At 45.4% G+C, this 18,500-nt stretch overlaps 1 protein-coding gene across 1 annotated transcript in view; it reads right to left on the reverse strand.

The window, feature by feature from the left end:
- LOC139665453 (protein unc-13 homolog B) overlaps positions 1–18,500 on the reverse strand; it is a 200,352-nt gene that overhangs the window by 115,729 nt on the left and 66,123 nt on the right. Inside the window, 2 exon segments of the mRNA XM_071544463.1 lie at positions 3,336–3,423; positions 3,660–3,947. Coding sequence (XP_071400564.1) covers positions 3,336–3,423; positions 3,660–3,947 — 376 coding nt within the window.

The raw sequence follows: 18,500 nt of genomic DNA on the forward strand, positions 1-18,500 counted from the left end.
TGTTTGCTCCTAAAGCACAACCTGAACCTATTTCCGCTACCACTTCTGTATTCTCATTGCCATTCTACTGAAGCTTGTTGCTCCCACATCAGTGACATTTTGGGTATGCAAGGAGCCAACAGCCTGTAGTCAAGCAGTACATTCCCCTGCCTTCGGTGCCTAGTGCCCAGGTGGGCTATTTTGCCTTTCTGTGTGGAGTTTGCATGTTCTCCCCATGCTCACTTGGGGGGTTTCCTCCATATAACATCGATAAGAACCCTGACTAAAAACATGCAAGAAGATCGTCGCCTGACCAGCAATGGACATTAAAAAATAAAGAAGTTGGTCCCTGGGCTGCTGTAAATAGCTGCCCACCGCTCCTGGCCTGTCCCGTGAAAGGAAGGACGGGCCAAGATGGGAAGAGGGATGAGGATAAATTTCACAGCGCCATTGAATGCATGTGTGTGCGTGTGCCGGCCGCCATGCACGTGTGTGCATGTGTTGTAGATGGTTGCATGTGACCAAATAAAGACGGGGTTTGTCCGTCCTGTTTCTAATGTAATTCGCAAGTCAATGTATCTATAGGCAATGTATAAAGACGAAAGAGAATCCTGCATCACCTGGCTTGGTCCAACATGCTGACGGACCAATAAAAAACTATTGAATTATCATACTGTCCCATTTTCAAACATGAAGCAAAGAATAGGAAGCTAGTTCAGGCAGACAACACAAGTCGTGCTGCAGACATGTGATACACACACTATTCTTTGCAACTCTTATCAAACTCTCAATAAGGCGGTCTATTTAAGCCTGCACCCCCCCCTTACGCTTTTGGTCCCCTGCTTCCAACCCAGCCAAGCAGATAACTCAAGAGCCCTCTCTTCATTCTCCATACTGTTTCTGTTTCCTTGACCCAACACCTTTCCACTGAAGATGTGTGATTTTGTCTCTTAGCAGAGCAGCCACTCGTCTGACATGCCCTGATATCCACGACTCTTGAGAAGGGTGGCTGGAAAAGATGGATGGCGTAACAAAACAGGCAGCCAGAGAGTTGTACATGTGAGTAATAAATCATGTAAAAGAAAATGATTAATCCCCTTAAGGAAATTATTTTTTCGCTTGCCCCGGCCTCCACAAGGAGGTCAGAGGTCAGGCTCAGCTACAGAGCAGCAGCCCTGGAGCTGGTAGGGGTTCAGTGTCTTGCCCAAGGACACTTCAGCAGGGCGGCTTGCCAACACAGGACCTTGAACCCACTTGTCCCCCCTACTCACGACTTGACGCAGCTGCCCCACTGAGTGAGGTCGGCTGCGTTAGCATTCATCAGTCCATGTTTCAAAGTCAGCAATCTCACTACCTTAAGCCACTCTTGAAAATTTAATTCCTCTCAGTACTTCATTCCTTTCTATTTACTCCCCGAGCAACAAATGAGATCATTAAAAGCCCATCTCAACGGATTCTAATTTAAAATAAAACTGGACATGAGAGTGGGTTTTCAAGGGTGAATACGTAGGCTGTGGGCTCGGGGAAGACAAGGAGACAAGGGCCTGGACTCCAAGGTAATCAGAGATAAATAGATAGGACCAATCACAGCAAGAGGACCCAGAAGGAGGGGCAGCGATGGGGGTATCTCTTGGCGTACATCAGAACAGGGTGTAATCAAAGCCTGGCTGATTGTGGTGTTGGTGTGCTCTTTGTGTGTGTGTGTGTGTGTGTGTGTGTGTGTGTGAGTATGTGTGTATGTGAGGGTATGTCCTTGGACTGCAATTTCTCTCTGGTCTCGGCCACAAGCTTTCTGAGAACAGTACATGCTGGACTGGATGACCACTTTTCAGATTTTGCAAATTCCATGCTGTAAATGTGTGATGAAATGAATAAAGTCCATTGTGTCCTTTGAATTCAGAAAAAAATAAATGAATCGTCAAAAACAACATTTACATTTATATATTTAGGCATTTAGATAATGCTCTTATCCAGAGTGATTTATAATGGATGAGTTCACTGTCTGTCACTGGCTGTAGATGGTCACACAATGTTGCAGCAATCTGAGTAGCAAACCTTTGACATTTTGGTTACAGGACAGTCCCACTATACAAAACCAAGCACTGTACCATCTCAGATTCATAACTACTCCCTGTCTCCTCCATTAAACATTGAAGATCTAACTACTAACCCTAACCTTAACCCTGTGAAACAATTATATTCACATAGCAGATGACTCTACATTTCTCTGCAGTGTCAAATCTAGACTTAGGGCATGTCTGATGAGCCAAAACACTTGAGGTTTTCCCACCCAAAACATAACCCACTGATCAAAACTCTTCATCCCTCATTTTGTCAATCTTTGAGTATGCATATCACATTCTCTCTCTCTATCTCGCACAGACAGACACACACACACACACACACACACACACTCACCTCTATTATTTCCCTTACTTACTATTCATGCATTTGTTTCACTGTCATTTTTCTGATTGCTTGTCATCTTGTTTTTTTTTTCTTTATCGTGGGCTGAAACATTTTTATAAGCCCCTTGAAGTTTTTGTCTCATCTGCACAGTTTGGACTTGCCTCACAACTGAGACAGCTAGAAAGTAACGGCTATGTCTGAGGCATGGTGGGTGAAGGGAGCAAAGTCTGTCACTTTAAACGAGGAGACACATGAGGAATTGGGATTGATTCAAAAGTACATAATGAGGAGAACAAAATTATCAGACAGACCAGCCACATATAACTGTAACATTTGCAGTACTTACAAAGACCCAAACACCGAAGTCAACTGCAAACCACTCCTAGATGGCTGTTACCATAATCAGAGGAATTGTGACCATATCTTAGAGCTAAAAAACAGTATCTGTTGCACTTAGCAGTGCCACAGCCCCATCTGGATGAACCCATGCTGAAAAGGGGATTCCCAGATCAAAGTGGAATCCTTGCTGACCAGAAAATTGGTGCAAATCACTGTGGCATGATTGGAAACTCAGCCAACCCATAGGGGAAAAGAGGGAGGGTGAAGGATTCGAAGTATCATTGCACATAAGAGAGACAGAGAGAGAGAGAGAGAGAGAGAGAGATGTACTGTATATGTTTATGTGTATATATGTATATGTGTACATGTAAATGTATATGATTTGACTTGATTTTATTTCTGTCTCATGCACTCAAGGTGCCGAGCGTCTATGGGCCTACAAAACATGAGTCAAGACAATTGTATGCAATACAGTATGGTAACAGGTTATATATAGGTTGTATTTATGTGTGTATGTGTATGTGCATGTCTGTGTATGTGTGTGCTTTTGTGAGTGAATGTGGAGGGGGTAGGGGGTGGGGTGGGTCAGAAAGAGTGATTCCTCCTACCTCAAGGAGCTGTACTCTGACTTTGTTGTACGCCTTTAGCCAACGCACTTTGGATGGAGAGCAGGGTGGAGGGCCATCCTCAAAGAAACTGAAAAAGATAAAGCGAGATCAATAGGTTGGCTGGAACAAGTGGTGAAAGGATGAATGAAGGAGATGGGGATGAAGCAAAATCCAAAACACATTTGAATCTGAACGCTTAGCACATCACATAAGGAACAGCTGCACTGTCTGAATACAATCACTTCAATTCTTAAACTGATCTTTTTTAAACTGATCTTTCTAATCTCAGATATAAGAACCTAGATGTCCACATTTAGAAGATACCTGATTTTATTCACAGGCTTGTTATCACGCTTGTCCAAGGTTGGTTTGGGCAGGATGACCGAAGAGTCCTTCAAATCTTTATTGGAACCAGGCTCTGGTAGTGGGTGCAGCTCCTTCTCAGCCTCCTCTTCTTCCTCCTCCCAGGCAGGCTGGTGGCCATGGAGAGGGGGGCGAGGACCACTGGTGTGGCAGGTCTCTGGGTCACGGCGCTCCTCAGGCTCGGAGCTGAGCTGGGAGCTGGCCTGGCTGAGGTTGCCTGACGAACCAAAGCGGCTGCTGTCTGCTGGACTGTAGGAGAATGGGATTGTTACTTAGGATGTGAAGGTGATTTGGGGAAGTAACGTGTAACTGTATAACTACTGTAAAATTGAAGGGTTTTATTCCAAAATGAAATGTGTCTATTTTAGAAACAGAAATTACTAACTAAAATTAATCAGTGGATTATTTAATGTATCATTCAATCATCAAAAAATTACTATTTTGTAAGCAAAGGTCTAAAGATGATTCAATATGCTTCACATTCATGCCAGTAAGAGTAGGTGTCATTTTTTTTAATGGTGTATATCTGATTTTGGAATGAAACTCTTCAATTGTTGCTTCGGCAACAACTAAACTAAACTAAGGGTAACTGAAGCTTAGTTTCCATCAGTACCAAGGAAAACAAACAGAGGAAAAAACAAGGAAAAATAACAGGAATGCACCAGGGAAGTTAAGCTGATAGAAGCTGAATGCAAGATTTCTCTACCATGCAACAACCATGTCAAGAGAGGGTTGTCATGAACACTGAGTGACCCTCAGCTTTCCCAAGGAAGTGAGGTGATACTGCAAGTGTAAGGTGGTGCTGCATGCTGGTAATGGTAAGTGTCATTACACTTTTCCACAGCTTTGAGAATTTCTCTCAGATAAAGCACAAAATGAGGGAATTGGGTCTGGGTCTTCAACCATGGAGCCAATGACATTTACAGCCATCTACCATTGTATGGTACAATGGTCAGTACACATTCTTAATCATGGAATGAGAATCCTTCATTAGAAGGTTAACAGCTTGATGGTGCTAAAGCAGTGGGGGAGATATAGTCTCTGATCCCTTTTGGCTGACGAATAACTGGAGGGACAGGAGACTGCTGTGTTGGTTCCTGGTTATGCGGATGGGTGAGACCGCTAACAAGGAAAGTGGCTCTGTCCTTTAACAGGCATGATTTACTTTGCCTTGGGTGTAGGCCAAATTACTTCTCACTGTTCGTTTTATTCCTGTGTCCAGCCTGCCACCATGGTGTGCGCTGTCGCGCCAACATAAATCTCTCTCTGTTTGATTCATATAAACAAATTGGCTGAGGCTGGGAGAATGATTCAGAGAGCCATTGGGGAAGAGGAAAGGAGGGGCCATATACACCCCTCACAAGTGAAAAGCTAATAAATAAAGACCATCAGCTTCTTTATGCATTGCACTTCCATCACTGTCAAGGAGGCCATTACTGAGTTGCTGTAAATACAAAATAGCTAGCCCGTACATTTACACAGAATAGTGAGCACTTTTCAAGCAGCTAAGTTTGATCATTTCATTTCTTATGGCTGTGATGATGGCACTTCCAATGTCAGATTTGTATTAAATGGCTTATATCTATGAATATGAGGTGGACAAACATTTTGAACAAGAAATTCCTGTGGTTGTACTAAATCTAAAATTCTCTACACAACATCATGCTGGATTTCAAGTTAAACTGTTGGGCCTGGAAAAGGAATGAAAAGCAGACTAGCAATGTCACATGTAGACAAAAAACAAAGAGACAACACTGAATCAGGAATCAGGTAGGATCAGGACAGGGCTATAGATCTCTATCTACATTAGCATGATAAGTGACGAGAAATTGCCATTTATCATGCAAATTGTACTAGCCTTTTTGTAGCTTCCTTCTTCAAGAAGTCCTTTGGTTGCTCTGTGCCTAAATCTGCAGAGGGGGTGTAAGGCGGGGTGGCTTCACTCTTATCAACCTCAGGTGGGATGATCTGTAACTGGGGTTTATTTAAATCGTCTGCCAGGGAAACTGAATCAGAGGGGAACCCAGACTGTGTCAACGTGTCACAGCTTCCTGTTTTGGAATTTTCTGATGGCCCTTCTGTATCACTTGCGTCAGCACTCCCAGTTTCTCCAGAACCTGGAGAGAGTTTCTCTGCCTCTGGTTCACAAATCTCATCTGTGGGTTTTGGACTTTGAGGCTGAGGTTGGGTGGTGACTATTGGAGGAGGGGATTCAGGTTTAGGAGAGTCAGAGCTCCCAAACATAGAGCCAAGTTTCATCCCAAACATAGATGCAGCAGATGATGGTTCTTCCTTTCCAGCTGGTTTTTCGTCCTGGAATATACCAGCTGAGAGGCTCTTAAAACCAGAAAAGAGACCACCATCTGCCTGTGGTGGCTGTGTTGACTTGGCGCCAGTGGCTGTGGATGCATTGGATGAGAAAAGGGATCCGAGAGACGATGTGCCTTCAGCTCCTGACATAAAGCCGAATTTAGGAGAAGCCAGACCTGGAATATCAAACATGCCTTTGGATTCGGGAGCAGCGGGTGGTCCAGCTTTGTCAGTCCCTGTAGAATCTGGCTCCTCTAAGAGCACAACAGGCTCCTTGTGCCCTGCTTCTCCCTCAGGAAAAGCAGCTTTCTCAGTGGGTTCAGTCAGAGAACACTCTTCTGCCTCTGTTTTGTCTGGTCGTTCTGCCTCCTCCACCGTGCCTTTTTCAGGCACCTCATAATCCTCTATGCTTCTGACATGTCCTTCTCGGGATAAAGGTGCCTTCTCAGTGTCTGTCTTTTCAGTACCCTCAAAGACTGTTTCCTTTGCAGGAGGCTCTTTGTTATCCTCTTGCTCAGTCTCTGTACCAGGCTGTTGAGGTTCCTCCAGTTTAGTTGTCTCTGGCCCCTTGAATATGCCAAATAGGTCACTGGTCAGGGACTCTGTAGGAAGGCTACTTGGAAGGCCAAAAAACGAGCTTTTCTGCTGTTGCTGTGGCTGACCAGTAGGACGAGGAGAGGGTGATGATCCAAAGAATGAACCAGGTGAGCTTGAGAAAAAGCCACCACCAGTTGCCGGTTTTCTTGGGGTATTTGGGGCAGAAAACATAGACATAAAGCCAGAAAATGCAGCGGGTTCAGGGGGCTTTTGTGGTCCAGGCTGTCTTGGTCCAGCCATTCTTGGTCCTCCCATCCTTGGACCTCCCATTCGAGGCCCTTCCATCCTTGGACCTCCCATTCGAGGCCCTTCCATCCTTGGTCCTCCCATTCTTTGCCCTGGTGGGCCAGGGGGCCTGGTCATACCTGGTCTGGGCTGTTGTGGAGGACTGGTAGGTCCCAACAAAGGACCTTTTGGAGGGCCCACAGCTTGAGATATAACCATTTCTGGTGGGTGGGTGACAATTGGTTTTTCCTCTTCTATTGATGAGACCTGGCTTTTGTCCAGTGCAACATACTCATCACTTTCTAACGCTTTCTCTAATCCACCTACAGGTTCTGTGCTAGCTTTTTCCAATTCTAATTTGACCTCAATTGGTTCCTTTGTAGCCTCTGCTTCAACAGTGGTTCTCAAGTGTTCTTCAATAGATTTCTCTGTTTCTGTAACTGCAGTCTCTGCTTCAGCTGCAGCCACCAAGGGTTCTGCAATAGGTCTGTCTGCTTCTGCAACTGCTATCTCTGGATCAACTGCAGTTTGCAATGATTCCTCTGTAGATTTTTCCACCTCTGCGATTGCTGTCTCTTCTTCACCATCAACTTTCAGACAGTCCTCGATAGATTTCTCCACCTCTGCAACTGATATCTCTGCTTCAACAGCAGCTTTCATTGGTTCCACTCCAGCCAGATCTGATTCCTTGTTTTTGTCCATATCATCTAACATTCTTTCTGGAGTAACAGCTGTCTCCACAATACCTTCAGCCTTTTCTGATTTTGCAGGGCTTTTGGTTGCAGCTATGTCAGATTCATCACCTGTCCTCTCAGTTTCAAAAGGATCCTTTTTTGATTCAGCTCCTTTCTCAGCATCCACTGGCTCCTTCATTTCCTTGTATTCCACTGGTGTCTCTGAGTCTCCCACATTCTCAGGTTTCACAGCTGTTTGGTCAAGTGGTTTCTCTGCTTCTGATGGTTTATTGGTCTCATTTGGTGTGTCTGTGATTCTAGCTTCAACTGATACTGAAGGCTGTTCTGCACACGTAAGATGTTCTGATTGATCTATTCTGGCCATTATCTCCACCCCTAGTTGAGGATCTGTAAATGGATCAGTACTTTCAGTGGTCTGTATGCTACTTTCTAAAGTGGAGTCTTGAGCATCAACACATGGCTGATCTACTTGGAGATCCTCTTTCAATGATGATGTAGGAACAGCCTCAGAGGGTATATTTTCCACTGGCTGTGTTTCAACATGATGATCCTGTGCCTCACGTGAAATAGCTCTTGTTTCTGGGGGTATTATTTGTTCAGGGGCAATGATTTCTGTCTCTGTTTTGTTGTCCTCCATAAAAGACATTCCAAGGAGGCCAAACCCAGTTTTAGGTTTATTTACATCAGAACTTCCACCAAGTGAGAACACAGAGGAAACTTTGAAAGGACCCTCTGGTTCCAGTGGTTTAGAGGCTGTTGGTGATACCTGCCGGCTTGGTCCACTAAACATAGAGAACATCCCTTTTCCTGAAGGCTCCGGACCTCTAGGTCCAGGTGGTTCACCTCTAGGCCCAGGTGGGGGTCCCCTAGGTCCAGCTGGGGGCTGGGCATTAGGACCTCCAAACATGGAAAATAAACCTGCACCAGGAGTCTCTTTAGGTGCAGTAGAACCCGGGAGGATGCCACCAAATATAGAAGATCCAGTGGCAGGTCCTTTTGGTGGATCACCACCCCCAGGAGGACCTCTTGGACTGGGTGGTTGCTGAGGAGCAGGTCCACCAAACATTGAAAATAGGCCTTTTCCGGGAGGTTCTTTGGGTGCGGGACCTCTAGGTGGCATACTCCCAACAGTGGGGCCTCCTGTACCAGGTGGTGGCTGAGTGCTGGATCCACCAAACATGGAGAACAAGCCCTTTCCCGGAGGCTCTTGTGGGGCAGACACTGACGGTGCTGGACCTCTAGGTCCAGGTGAAGGTTGGATATTTGATCCACCAAACATAGAGAGCAAGCCTGCTCCAGGGGTGTCTTTGGTGGAGGAGCCAGGAAGAATTCCACCAAGTATTGACGATCCAGTTTGGGAGGAAGTCTGCTGTGAGGCTGCAGTGGAGCCACTAAACATTGAAAATAAGCCTTTGCCCGGTTGCTCTTTAGGCAGTTCAGCTTCAGGTTGATCAACCTTGGCAGCTAAAGTCCCATCATTAGAGGCTGTGATTTCCTCTGTAGGAGGTTCAATAGGACAGGGCTCAGTGGGAGATAGGGTGACATCCTTTTCAGCTTTATTATAAAGAGGTTGGACTCCTTCAGGTGATTCCACTTCTGAAGTTCTGCTTTCATCCTGGTTGGACAACTTATTGAGAGGCTTAACTTCAAGTGGTTTTATTTCTTGAGTTGTTGAGTTTTCTTCCTTGGATGGCAGCTCACCAGACATCAAAGGGTCTATTTTTAGTTCAATTTCTGGAGGTGAAGTGTCTATGACTGAGTTTGTCTTGGTCAGGATGAGTTGTGAGACATGCTCATCCTCATGTGTAGAGTCCAACAAAGTCACAGTAAGGGGCTTCTCTGGTATGGAAGTCTTGAGCACCTCTGATGCTGTGGGTGGTTCTATGCCACTGATTTCAGTAGACTTTAAATCCTTACAAATATCAGATTGTGCACTTATTTCATCAGGTAAAGAATCTTTACAGTCAGGGAGTGTTCCTGCAATGGGTGCAGTTACTTCAGAAACACTGACATCTGGAGGTTGTTCTGCCTTGCTTGATTCAGTGAGCACATGTTCACTTGTCTCTTCTTCTGGTGAACTTGCTGCTGAGACAAAAATATGGGGTAGTCTAATGTAAGGTCTTAGTTCACTTTGGTCATTTTCAGTGTCAGCTGGAGGTCCTTCTGAGCAACCAATGCCAATGTACATTGACCTTGGATGACTAATTTTCTCCTCCGATACGTTGCCTACAGTGGAGACCTCACCAAATACAGTGTTGACATGAGCCCCTGTGGATATAGCTTGTTTAGTGTCCTGTAAACATTGCTGCTGTGATATGTCTGATTCGGATATCACCACATCCTCTTTAGCGACAGTAGACTCTGTGGTAATGGATGTAGATATCAGTGCTTGTGAGAACTCTAAACTGGATCTACTCAGAATTTCTTGAGGTGGCATCTCAATAGTTGGACAGGTTGCAGGTGTTTGGTCAGTAGAAATTTGAGGACTTGATATCCTTGATATTCCTTTGTCTTGTGATTTAGTAATTAGAGATTTCACTGGAACAGACTCTGACTGCAAGTCTATAGAGAGATCCTTAGACAATTCTGATGGTGGTGAAGCAATTAGTACAGCTCCAACTATTGTATCCCCCATTGGGCTAGATTCACTGGGTGCAGAAATAAAGCCAGTGACAGATTTCTCTGTGGTTGGAGATATAGCAAGGCTTTGTGATTCATCAGAAACTCGATCTTGTAATTTATAAGCAGAGCCTGGTTGGTCCTGAACAGGTGATGGAGGGAAATGCAGTGAAGTTGACAGTACAGGAGTTATGGTTTGTGGGCTTATACCAATGTTCCCCTGCATTTCAACAACAGGAGGAGTTGCTGGGACAATAGTTCCATGGGCGCAAGATGCATTAAATGCAGATACCTTTTCCTTAACAGTGGTACCTGCAACATGGGCAAGAGCAGGAGTCTGTGTTGGGGTAACCCGTGTCTTGTAATCAACAGATGTAGATAGATTCTGAGTATGATGGGGCATGACCCCAGTTGGTTTTGTTATGACAGAGTGCTGTGAACCACTGAACATTGAAACCAAACCCTTAACAGAGGGGGATCCTACTGGTGTTTGACTTGGAGGTATCTGTGGACTTGGCATTTCAACTCTGAAGCTCTGGTCCAGAGATTCATTTCTTACTGATGTCAGAGTTGTTGGATCATGTTGTGTGGTGGGTTGCGATATGAGTGGACTTATCTCTGATGTGCCTTGGACTGAAGCCACAGTGCTTAAGGGTGCAGTCGGTATGGACTGTTGTTGCACAGTAACGAGGCATTGACTTGGTCCACCCTGTAATGACACTTGAGCAGTTTGCTTTGCATTATTATAGATTGTAGTTGCACTGCTCTGCATTGGCTGTGTATTCAAAGACTGTGGAGGAGGATGAACTCTGGATCTATCATCATTTACTTGCTGAATAGTGGGAGCAGGCAATGACTGCAAATTCGAAGACTGTGGGGTAGGAACAATTTGGGATCTATAACAGAGTTGCTGAGTAGTGGAATGAGGCAACGACTGCCCATGACTTGTCATTGTTCCACTTTCCAATGGGCTTTCTTCAAAGCTCCCAAAGCTGCCCACTGTTGGTTGTTTGATGAGAATTTTGGGTCTAGGGGCTATGTCATGTTGGACACTTGTATCTTGTTTTTGCAACATTGGAACCATTGGCTGAGGTCTACTGTTGGCTGGGGTCCTGTCAACTCTCACGTCCGCTTGCTGGTATAGCTGTGGGATTGAATGCTGTGTTTGTAGCTGTGGTGAACCATTGACCTGTTGGAAAGAACTGTCTAGTGAGAAAGTAATAGATGTTCTGCCCTGCATAGCCTGAGAAGCAAAAGGGTGAGCAGGCTGTATCATCCTCTGAATAGGCACTGAAGCAGGAATGGAAGTATTCACTGTTGAAAAGTTCAGTTCTGTCAATGTTTCTGACTGTCTTCTGCATTGCAAGCCAGGTTGGACACTGGTCTGTCTGGCAGTGGAGGCATCCCTGCATGGTAATGTTTTCTGAGTCAGAGAAATTGAGATATCTTCTCTGACCTCAGTATGAGTGGCTGGATGTATATATTGTTGTGGATGATAAATATTACTTTGTGAGAGAGAAGCCACGTGTGGAGAGGAAAGATCTTTCGCACCTTCATCACTTTTGGTAATGGTTCTTTTGTTTTGAACATCCAGAGTTAGGTCAACAATACCTGTGAGTGTTTTCTTTCCCAATGGCCTTCCAGTTTGCCTTCTTTCAAGCATTTCTTTCTTGGCCTTAATATTGGTGAAATCCATAGGCTGTCCATCTTGTGGTTCAATGTAATGACTCGAAATATGGGGTGCATTTGGGCTCTCTTTTGGAGAGAAGTCCATGGGTTTATTGTGTGGCTGAGTGTCCTTGTATGTGTTACTAGAAACTGAAAATACCCCATTTCTATGGTATGTAGGTATCTGCTGATGTAGTGTCTCAGTTGTGTTGACTCCACTCATTACTGGTGTTCCTTGTTTTAGGTCTTGGACTGAGTTTAATGGCTGCATCATTCTTCGCACTTGAAGCTTTTGTTGATGTGAAGACTGCTCCACTATCAGTGGTACACCAACAGAACCATTCCTTATTATATTCTGCCTGTTTCTAACCAGTGGCACAGCTCCAGTTGACAAGAGCTCAACAGTTGTTTCAGCTGATTTCTGCTGTGGTTTAGGAGACATGTCCAAAAAGCCTTTGGTGGAGTTGGCTGGTGCTGATGGTGTTTGATGTGTTTTGTGGTCCTGTATAGAATTCACTCCTCGAGAGCCACTGCTCACAAACCCTTGTTGCATCTGTTCCTGAGTTCCTACCAGTGTCTGTTGCCTTTTAGGTTGTTCTTGGAAGGAAGGTGATTCCATAATCAGTGGAACACCGACAGAGTCTTTTCGAGCATGTGCAAATGTCGATGGCCTTGCCCTTACCAGGGACACTGGATCTGAATAGTTTGGCACTGTATCTGATTTAGACACCTTTGTAGACATATCTAATGTACCTTTAACCGAGTTTGCTGGAGCTGAGGCTAGTGGATAAGGCTGAGTGGTGGACTGTGACACACTCCTGGACTCACTAACGCTGGAGCACAGCACTGGAATACAGCTAGGAAGTGGTTGATGTACAACAGGACTGGGGTCTTTGGTTCTATCCAGGGTTTGCTGTGTTTGTACAGGGATCATGACTTGAAGCTGTTTCTGGCATTTCTGTTCTTGTGGTGCTAGTTCGACTACCAGGGGAACACCAATAGAATTTTTTCTGGCAACTGCTCGTGCTGTTGGCTTATTCACAAGTGATACTGCTTCACTCTGAGTAGACTCTGATTCTGTTGATGACGTTTCCAATGTGGCTTGGGATGGCTTGGGTGACATATCCAGTGCTGTTGATGTGACAGATTTTGCTGGGGTGGATAATGTCTGATATGCTTGAATGGCAGGTGACTGATTTGTATGAGCAAGGACACCTATTGTGCTATGCAGAGATGTTTGTTGGTATAGAGTAGGGTCTGATTGGCGTTGGGTCTTACTGCCAAAACCCCACTGTGCATTTGTAGGAGAACTGCTCTTCAAGCCATCAAGGGGCTCTTCAGAAGGGATATCCACAACTAGTGGAACACCAACAGAATTTTTCCTTGCAAGTTCACGAGCACTTGGCTTGCCCCTCATTAGTGGTATAGCTTCAGAAAGAGTACTATCTGTTGCCACTTCAGGAGCAACCTCTTTCAATTTGGCCGATTTGGAAGACATATCTAGTGTGGCCTTGATTGTATTGGCTGGTGCTGTGGCTTGCTGGGGGGGCTTAGAAGTCACCATGGATTCAATAGACTGACCTAAAGGAGGCTCTCTTGGCAAGGCTGCCTTCCTACTATCAATTGGTATCTGCTCTCTCTTAACAGGGCTTATTATGTGAGCACCACTAATAGTCTGATGATGATGTTCATCAACAGATAGGGAATGAACATGGTCAGTTGTTTGTCCCTGAAGTTCTGATGGTTCAGTTCTACACGAGAGATCAATTGATCCATGACGACTAAGCCTTTTGTTTGTCTCCTCAGAAGATAATGGTTTTCTCTTTGTCAATGACAATGCCTCACTAACGAGATTCTCTGGTGGTGTCACGGTTTGCTGAGACTGCTGGGATGGTGTCTTGGCAGACATATCTAATGTAGCTTTAATCGAGTTTGCTGGAGCACTGGCTTCCTGATATGGCTGAGCATATCCACTAGGCTTGTTGGAAGGAGATGGTGCCTGAGCAAAAAATGCCCTCTTACTATCAACTGGAATCTTCTGTCTGATAGCAGGCCTTACTGTTGATGAGCAAGGCACAGGTTGGCTGTGCTGCATCTGCATGTGAACATTGGACGGGGAAGACAAATGTTGCCCCTGAGACTCTACTTGCTGTCTCATAACAGGGCTTACCAGTGGTGAGGCAAGTACAGACTGGCTTGGGGAATGCTGTAGCTGTCGTCCATGAGATTCAGGTCTTGCAGATTGTTCAAGAGCTCCATGGAGATTAGACCCTATTTTTGAATTAATTGAAGATCTTCTTGTTGCTGATAACATTACATTTGGGTCAGAACTCTCTGATGACTTATTAGAGGATTTAGGAGATGGTTTGGGGGACATGTCTATTGCACCCTTGACAGAGGCTACTACGTCAGTTTGCTTAATCTGAACTGATAGAGAAGTCCTGCAGGATAAGGGTGGTGTCAGGTTATGTATTGTAGAAGGTAGGTCAACCATAATCTCTGGACTGGGTGATCTTCTCACTGATGTGCTGTGTTGGTCATCTGGCTTATAGTTGGTTTGAGGAGAAACTGCTCTCAGAAGTGAAGCACTTGGACTTCCCAGTGATGTGCCCACAACAGTATATTCTAAATTAGTCCATTCAACTTCATCCTCCTCAATCTGTTTAGTAAGATCTACAGCTCCAAGTGTGGTCTTGTCAGTCAAATCAATATTTGGCTCAGCCTCCTCCTGCTTTTTCTCTTTGAATCTCTTCAATTTATACTTTGTAAAGTCAACAACTTGATCTTTCTCTTTACGTGAAGATTCCACATTGGCATCTATTGCATCCTTTTGTTTTACGTTTTTGTCTTTATTTACAGTGGCGGAAAAATCTAGGACTCTATTGCCCGGCTGAGGGTCTATAGGAGTGCTACAGAGCCCATTTCTGTGGTAAAGGTAGACTTCATTATATGTCTTTGAGGTGTCATTGAGTATATGTAACTGTGGTGTAGGTTTCCGAGATGAACCCTGTGGCTGCTGTTGAGGTGATCTTTGGTCCACTGTTGAAGTACTACTGGCCTTGTTGATTTCACACCTCCCTGTGATTGAGGTCTTGTTTGCCTGTGGTATGACTGTAGGATTATGAACCTGAGATGGTTGCTTTGCAAGCTGGCGTCTCTGGGGTGAAATGGATGGTGAAGCCACAGTTGCAGCAGATGCAGTGGGTAAACTCCTAACAGAAGCTGCCTGCACTGAAGTAGCTGGAGATGTTTTACTAGCAGCCGGTGGTGCAGGGAGTTTCCTTCCTGACTGTGCAGGCCCTGGTATTTTAGATGCAGCAGCTTTGCTTGCATCAACATCAGAGGGCCTTCCAACCATTCCTCCGATAGCTGAAACAATGGAGCTTGACTTCTGTTTAAATTGGTCTGCAGGTGTATCATCTACATGCCCAATCCTAATTTCAGGAATTGGAGAACGCCTGTTTGAAGAAATTTGTGGTGAATAAGACCTTGGAGAGACCACAGGTGTAGTGGATGAGGGTGTGAGGATATCTTTTATCCCCTGATTCTTCCAGTACGGCCCTCCATGTCCCCCTTTTAGTGTCTTCAAAGTGAGATCAGCAGCCTCCATTGGCTCCTCATGACAGCTATAACCATTTTGCACCGATTCCACTTTGATCTTTTTAAGCTTGTACACAGTGAAGTCGACAGGCTGTTCTGCTTGAGAAGATACAGATTCCTGAAACATTTGAGAGAAACTTTCCAAATTCATGTTCATTATTTTATCACCTTTTCTAAACGCTGAAGTAAGGTCCATGGGAGCATTCAAGAGTGGTAAATTGTTCAGTTGCCGGCCTGGAATCCAGAGGCCATTTTCCTCATTGTAGAGGGGAATTTTAAAACCACAGAGGGTCATTTTGTCTTTTTCGTTTTGTTTCAGAATGTTTGCAATATTTTCGGTGATATTTCCAAGGGCTTGCACATCCTCTGGTGCAGCACATGCATAGAGGTGTCTACCAGCTCTGTCAGTTAAAAGGGAGTAAATAAATTCTTCATCCGTATAAACATAATATCCACAATCTCCAGCCTCAGCTGGCCACCACAACCCTTGCTCCAATAGAGAAAGCCATTGCTGATACCACTCAGAGTCCTCAAAAAGCATATCCTCATCAACATCAGTAACTCCTGCAGACCTACTTAAATCCATAGCACCTCGTGTTAAATCTATTGGGCCCTTTTTTGCCGCAAGTTGTTTTAAAAACTCAGTAGCTGATTTTAAATCAAATTCTTTTTTATCTGTTACAGCATTACCAAGACCACTTTTATCAACTACTTGGGTGAATTCCTGTATGCTGTATTCAGTTAGAGACTGACATCTACTCAACTTTTTCTTACTCTTTTCTGTAGACAGATTTAGAGCACTCCCTCCCACAATCCAAGGCTTTCTGTTACTATCAAGATCATTCAAATGGTCACAGCTGCTCCAGGGTTTATTGTCTCTGCAACTCATGTCAAACAAAACAAGATCTTCATCTGGCTCAAGAAAGCGATTTTGGCTCTCAAAAAGTTGGGCGGCAGCATTCCTCCAAGGATGTGACGGTATGTTGAACTGACTGGTGTCCATTTCTTTAGGATTTAGCCATCCGTGATTCTCCCATGTGGGTGCTCTAACTGTGGCCGGAATGTGCCCTTGGCACGTCTGGTAGCGCTCCTGAACTTGAGTAGCAAGGGCTTCAGTGAGGGCATAATCATTGAGCTGCTGCCAAAGAAGAGCCTCTATGAGACATTGATGCTCATAGAGCTCTGGTGGAATGACACCATTTTCTGCAAAGTTGTATAAAAGATCTTGGTAACCATACTCCTCTGCTGTCCCATACAAGAGACGTTGAATTTCCTCAAGGTAACGTTGGGTTGGGGAAATTGTAGGATCTTGCCAAACTTGAGATGGTGGAGGTTCTTTACAGATAAGAACAGGTGTAGCTGTAACTACACTAGTTGTGACTGTAGTGGTACTTGCAGGGATATCTTCTTTACTTTTTGGTAGTAAACGATCAAGAAGGCCTTTTTCTGTTTCCTTCCCAGGAGTGGAAGTGCTGCTGTCACTGGGGCCTGTTTTGAAAACGCCTGATAACAAACCAGGAGACGTGCTACTTGTGCTGGTTTTAGGGTCCTCCTTCCCAGGTTGGGAGACTGATGTTTGCTGTGCCTTTGATATCGGCGTCTCTGCCGTAACACCAAAAAGGCCAGAGAGGAAACCTGTCTGTGCTGGAACTTTTGAATCCCTGTCCGCTGCCACGTCCTGGGAGGACAGCAGCTCCACTGGTTTGGCTCTCTGGATTTGTGGTCGCCCCTGTCCTGCACGTGCCTGCTGTTGTTGCTGTGTTGGTTGAGGGCTCTGACCAGCAGGTGAGGATGGCAGTTCCTCAGTGGCTGAAATTTTGTTTAACAGGCCAGATAACAATCCCCCTGATTCAGATTGGGGTGGATTTTGCACTGCCTTGACAGGTGGTTGACATGCTGGAGGTGACTGTTGTTGCTGAGGTTCATTTTCACCGGATGCAAGCTTCAGAAAACCTGAAAGCAAGCCTCCACTTTGACTAGGCTGTTGGACTGCTGGTTGTTGAGGACTTGACATTTTGGTTTGCTGTTGCTGCTGTTGTGGTGGTGTCTGACCAAAAAGACCAGAGAAGAATCCTCCTTGTTGGCTGGGCTGGGGGGGCTGTTGACCTGCAGATTGACCTTGTCCAGTAGTATTTGGCTTATTACCTTGTTGAGGCCCTGCCTGGGCTGTGGGCTGTTGGGGTGCATTGTCAGTCGATGCTAACTTATTGAAAAGTCCCGACAATAGTCCGCCCTGCTGTGGCTCAGGTGTAGAAGCCACAGGTTGTGCAGGTATCTGATTTTGCCTCTGCAGGGGTTGTCTGTTACCCTGTTGTGGTTGCTGCTGGTTTGATTGATTACCAGGTGTCAGTTGCTGTGCTGGAGGGGCAGGTCCTGGTGAAAATAGCCCAGATAGGAAACCTCCTTGTTGATTGGGTGGTTGCTGGGGTGTCTTTTGTCCTACTCTTGGTGTCTGTTGCTGCCCTGGTTGACCACCCGCTGTAGGCTGTGGGGCTCCGGCATCTGCAATTTTGTTGAACAATCCAGACAGCATCCCTCCAGGACTACTAGGAGGCTGTTGTGGTGGGACCTGGTTTTGTCGTTGCAGGTTTTGTCTGTTGCCTGGCTGCTGATTAGGTCGACTCCCTGGTGGGCCACTCTGTTGCTGTTGTTGTGAGAGTGGGGCTTGGCTTGCAGCAGCAGAGTCTGGGCCCCCCGTGCCAAAAAGACCAGAGAGGAACCCTCCTTGCTGTGGAGCTTGCTGTGTTGGCTTTTGGTTAGGCTCTTGAGTACCAGGTGCTGATTTTGGCTGAGGTGGGGTAGGAGAAGGTTCGACGATTTTGTTAAAAAGTCCAGACAGCATGTTCCCTTGAGATTGTTGACTGGGTTGTGCACTCAGAGGACCTTGCTGTGGTTGGGTTGTTGTTTCTGTGAGTTTCAACAAGCCCCCAAACAATCCACCAGATTGTGGTGGTGCTGTTGCCACATTTGGAGATGGTTTTTGATTTATTTGTTCAGGCTGTTGCTGTTGGTTTGGTTGTTGATCTGGGGCTGCTGGTTGTCTCAGTTGCTGGTCAGGTTGACCTTTGTCTGGTGGAGGGGTTTCTGC

The sequence above is a fragment of the Centroberyx affinis genome, unplaced genomic scaffold (genome assembly GCF_046629955.1).
Source record: "Centroberyx affinis isolate AG114_WGS23_722 - 3 ecotype Tasmania unplaced genomic scaffold, CSIRO-AGI_Caff_v1 ptg004590l_1, whole genome shotgun sequence".
Lineage (NCBI taxonomy): Eukaryota > Metazoa > Chordata > Actinopteri > Beryciformes > Berycidae > Centroberyx > Centroberyx affinis.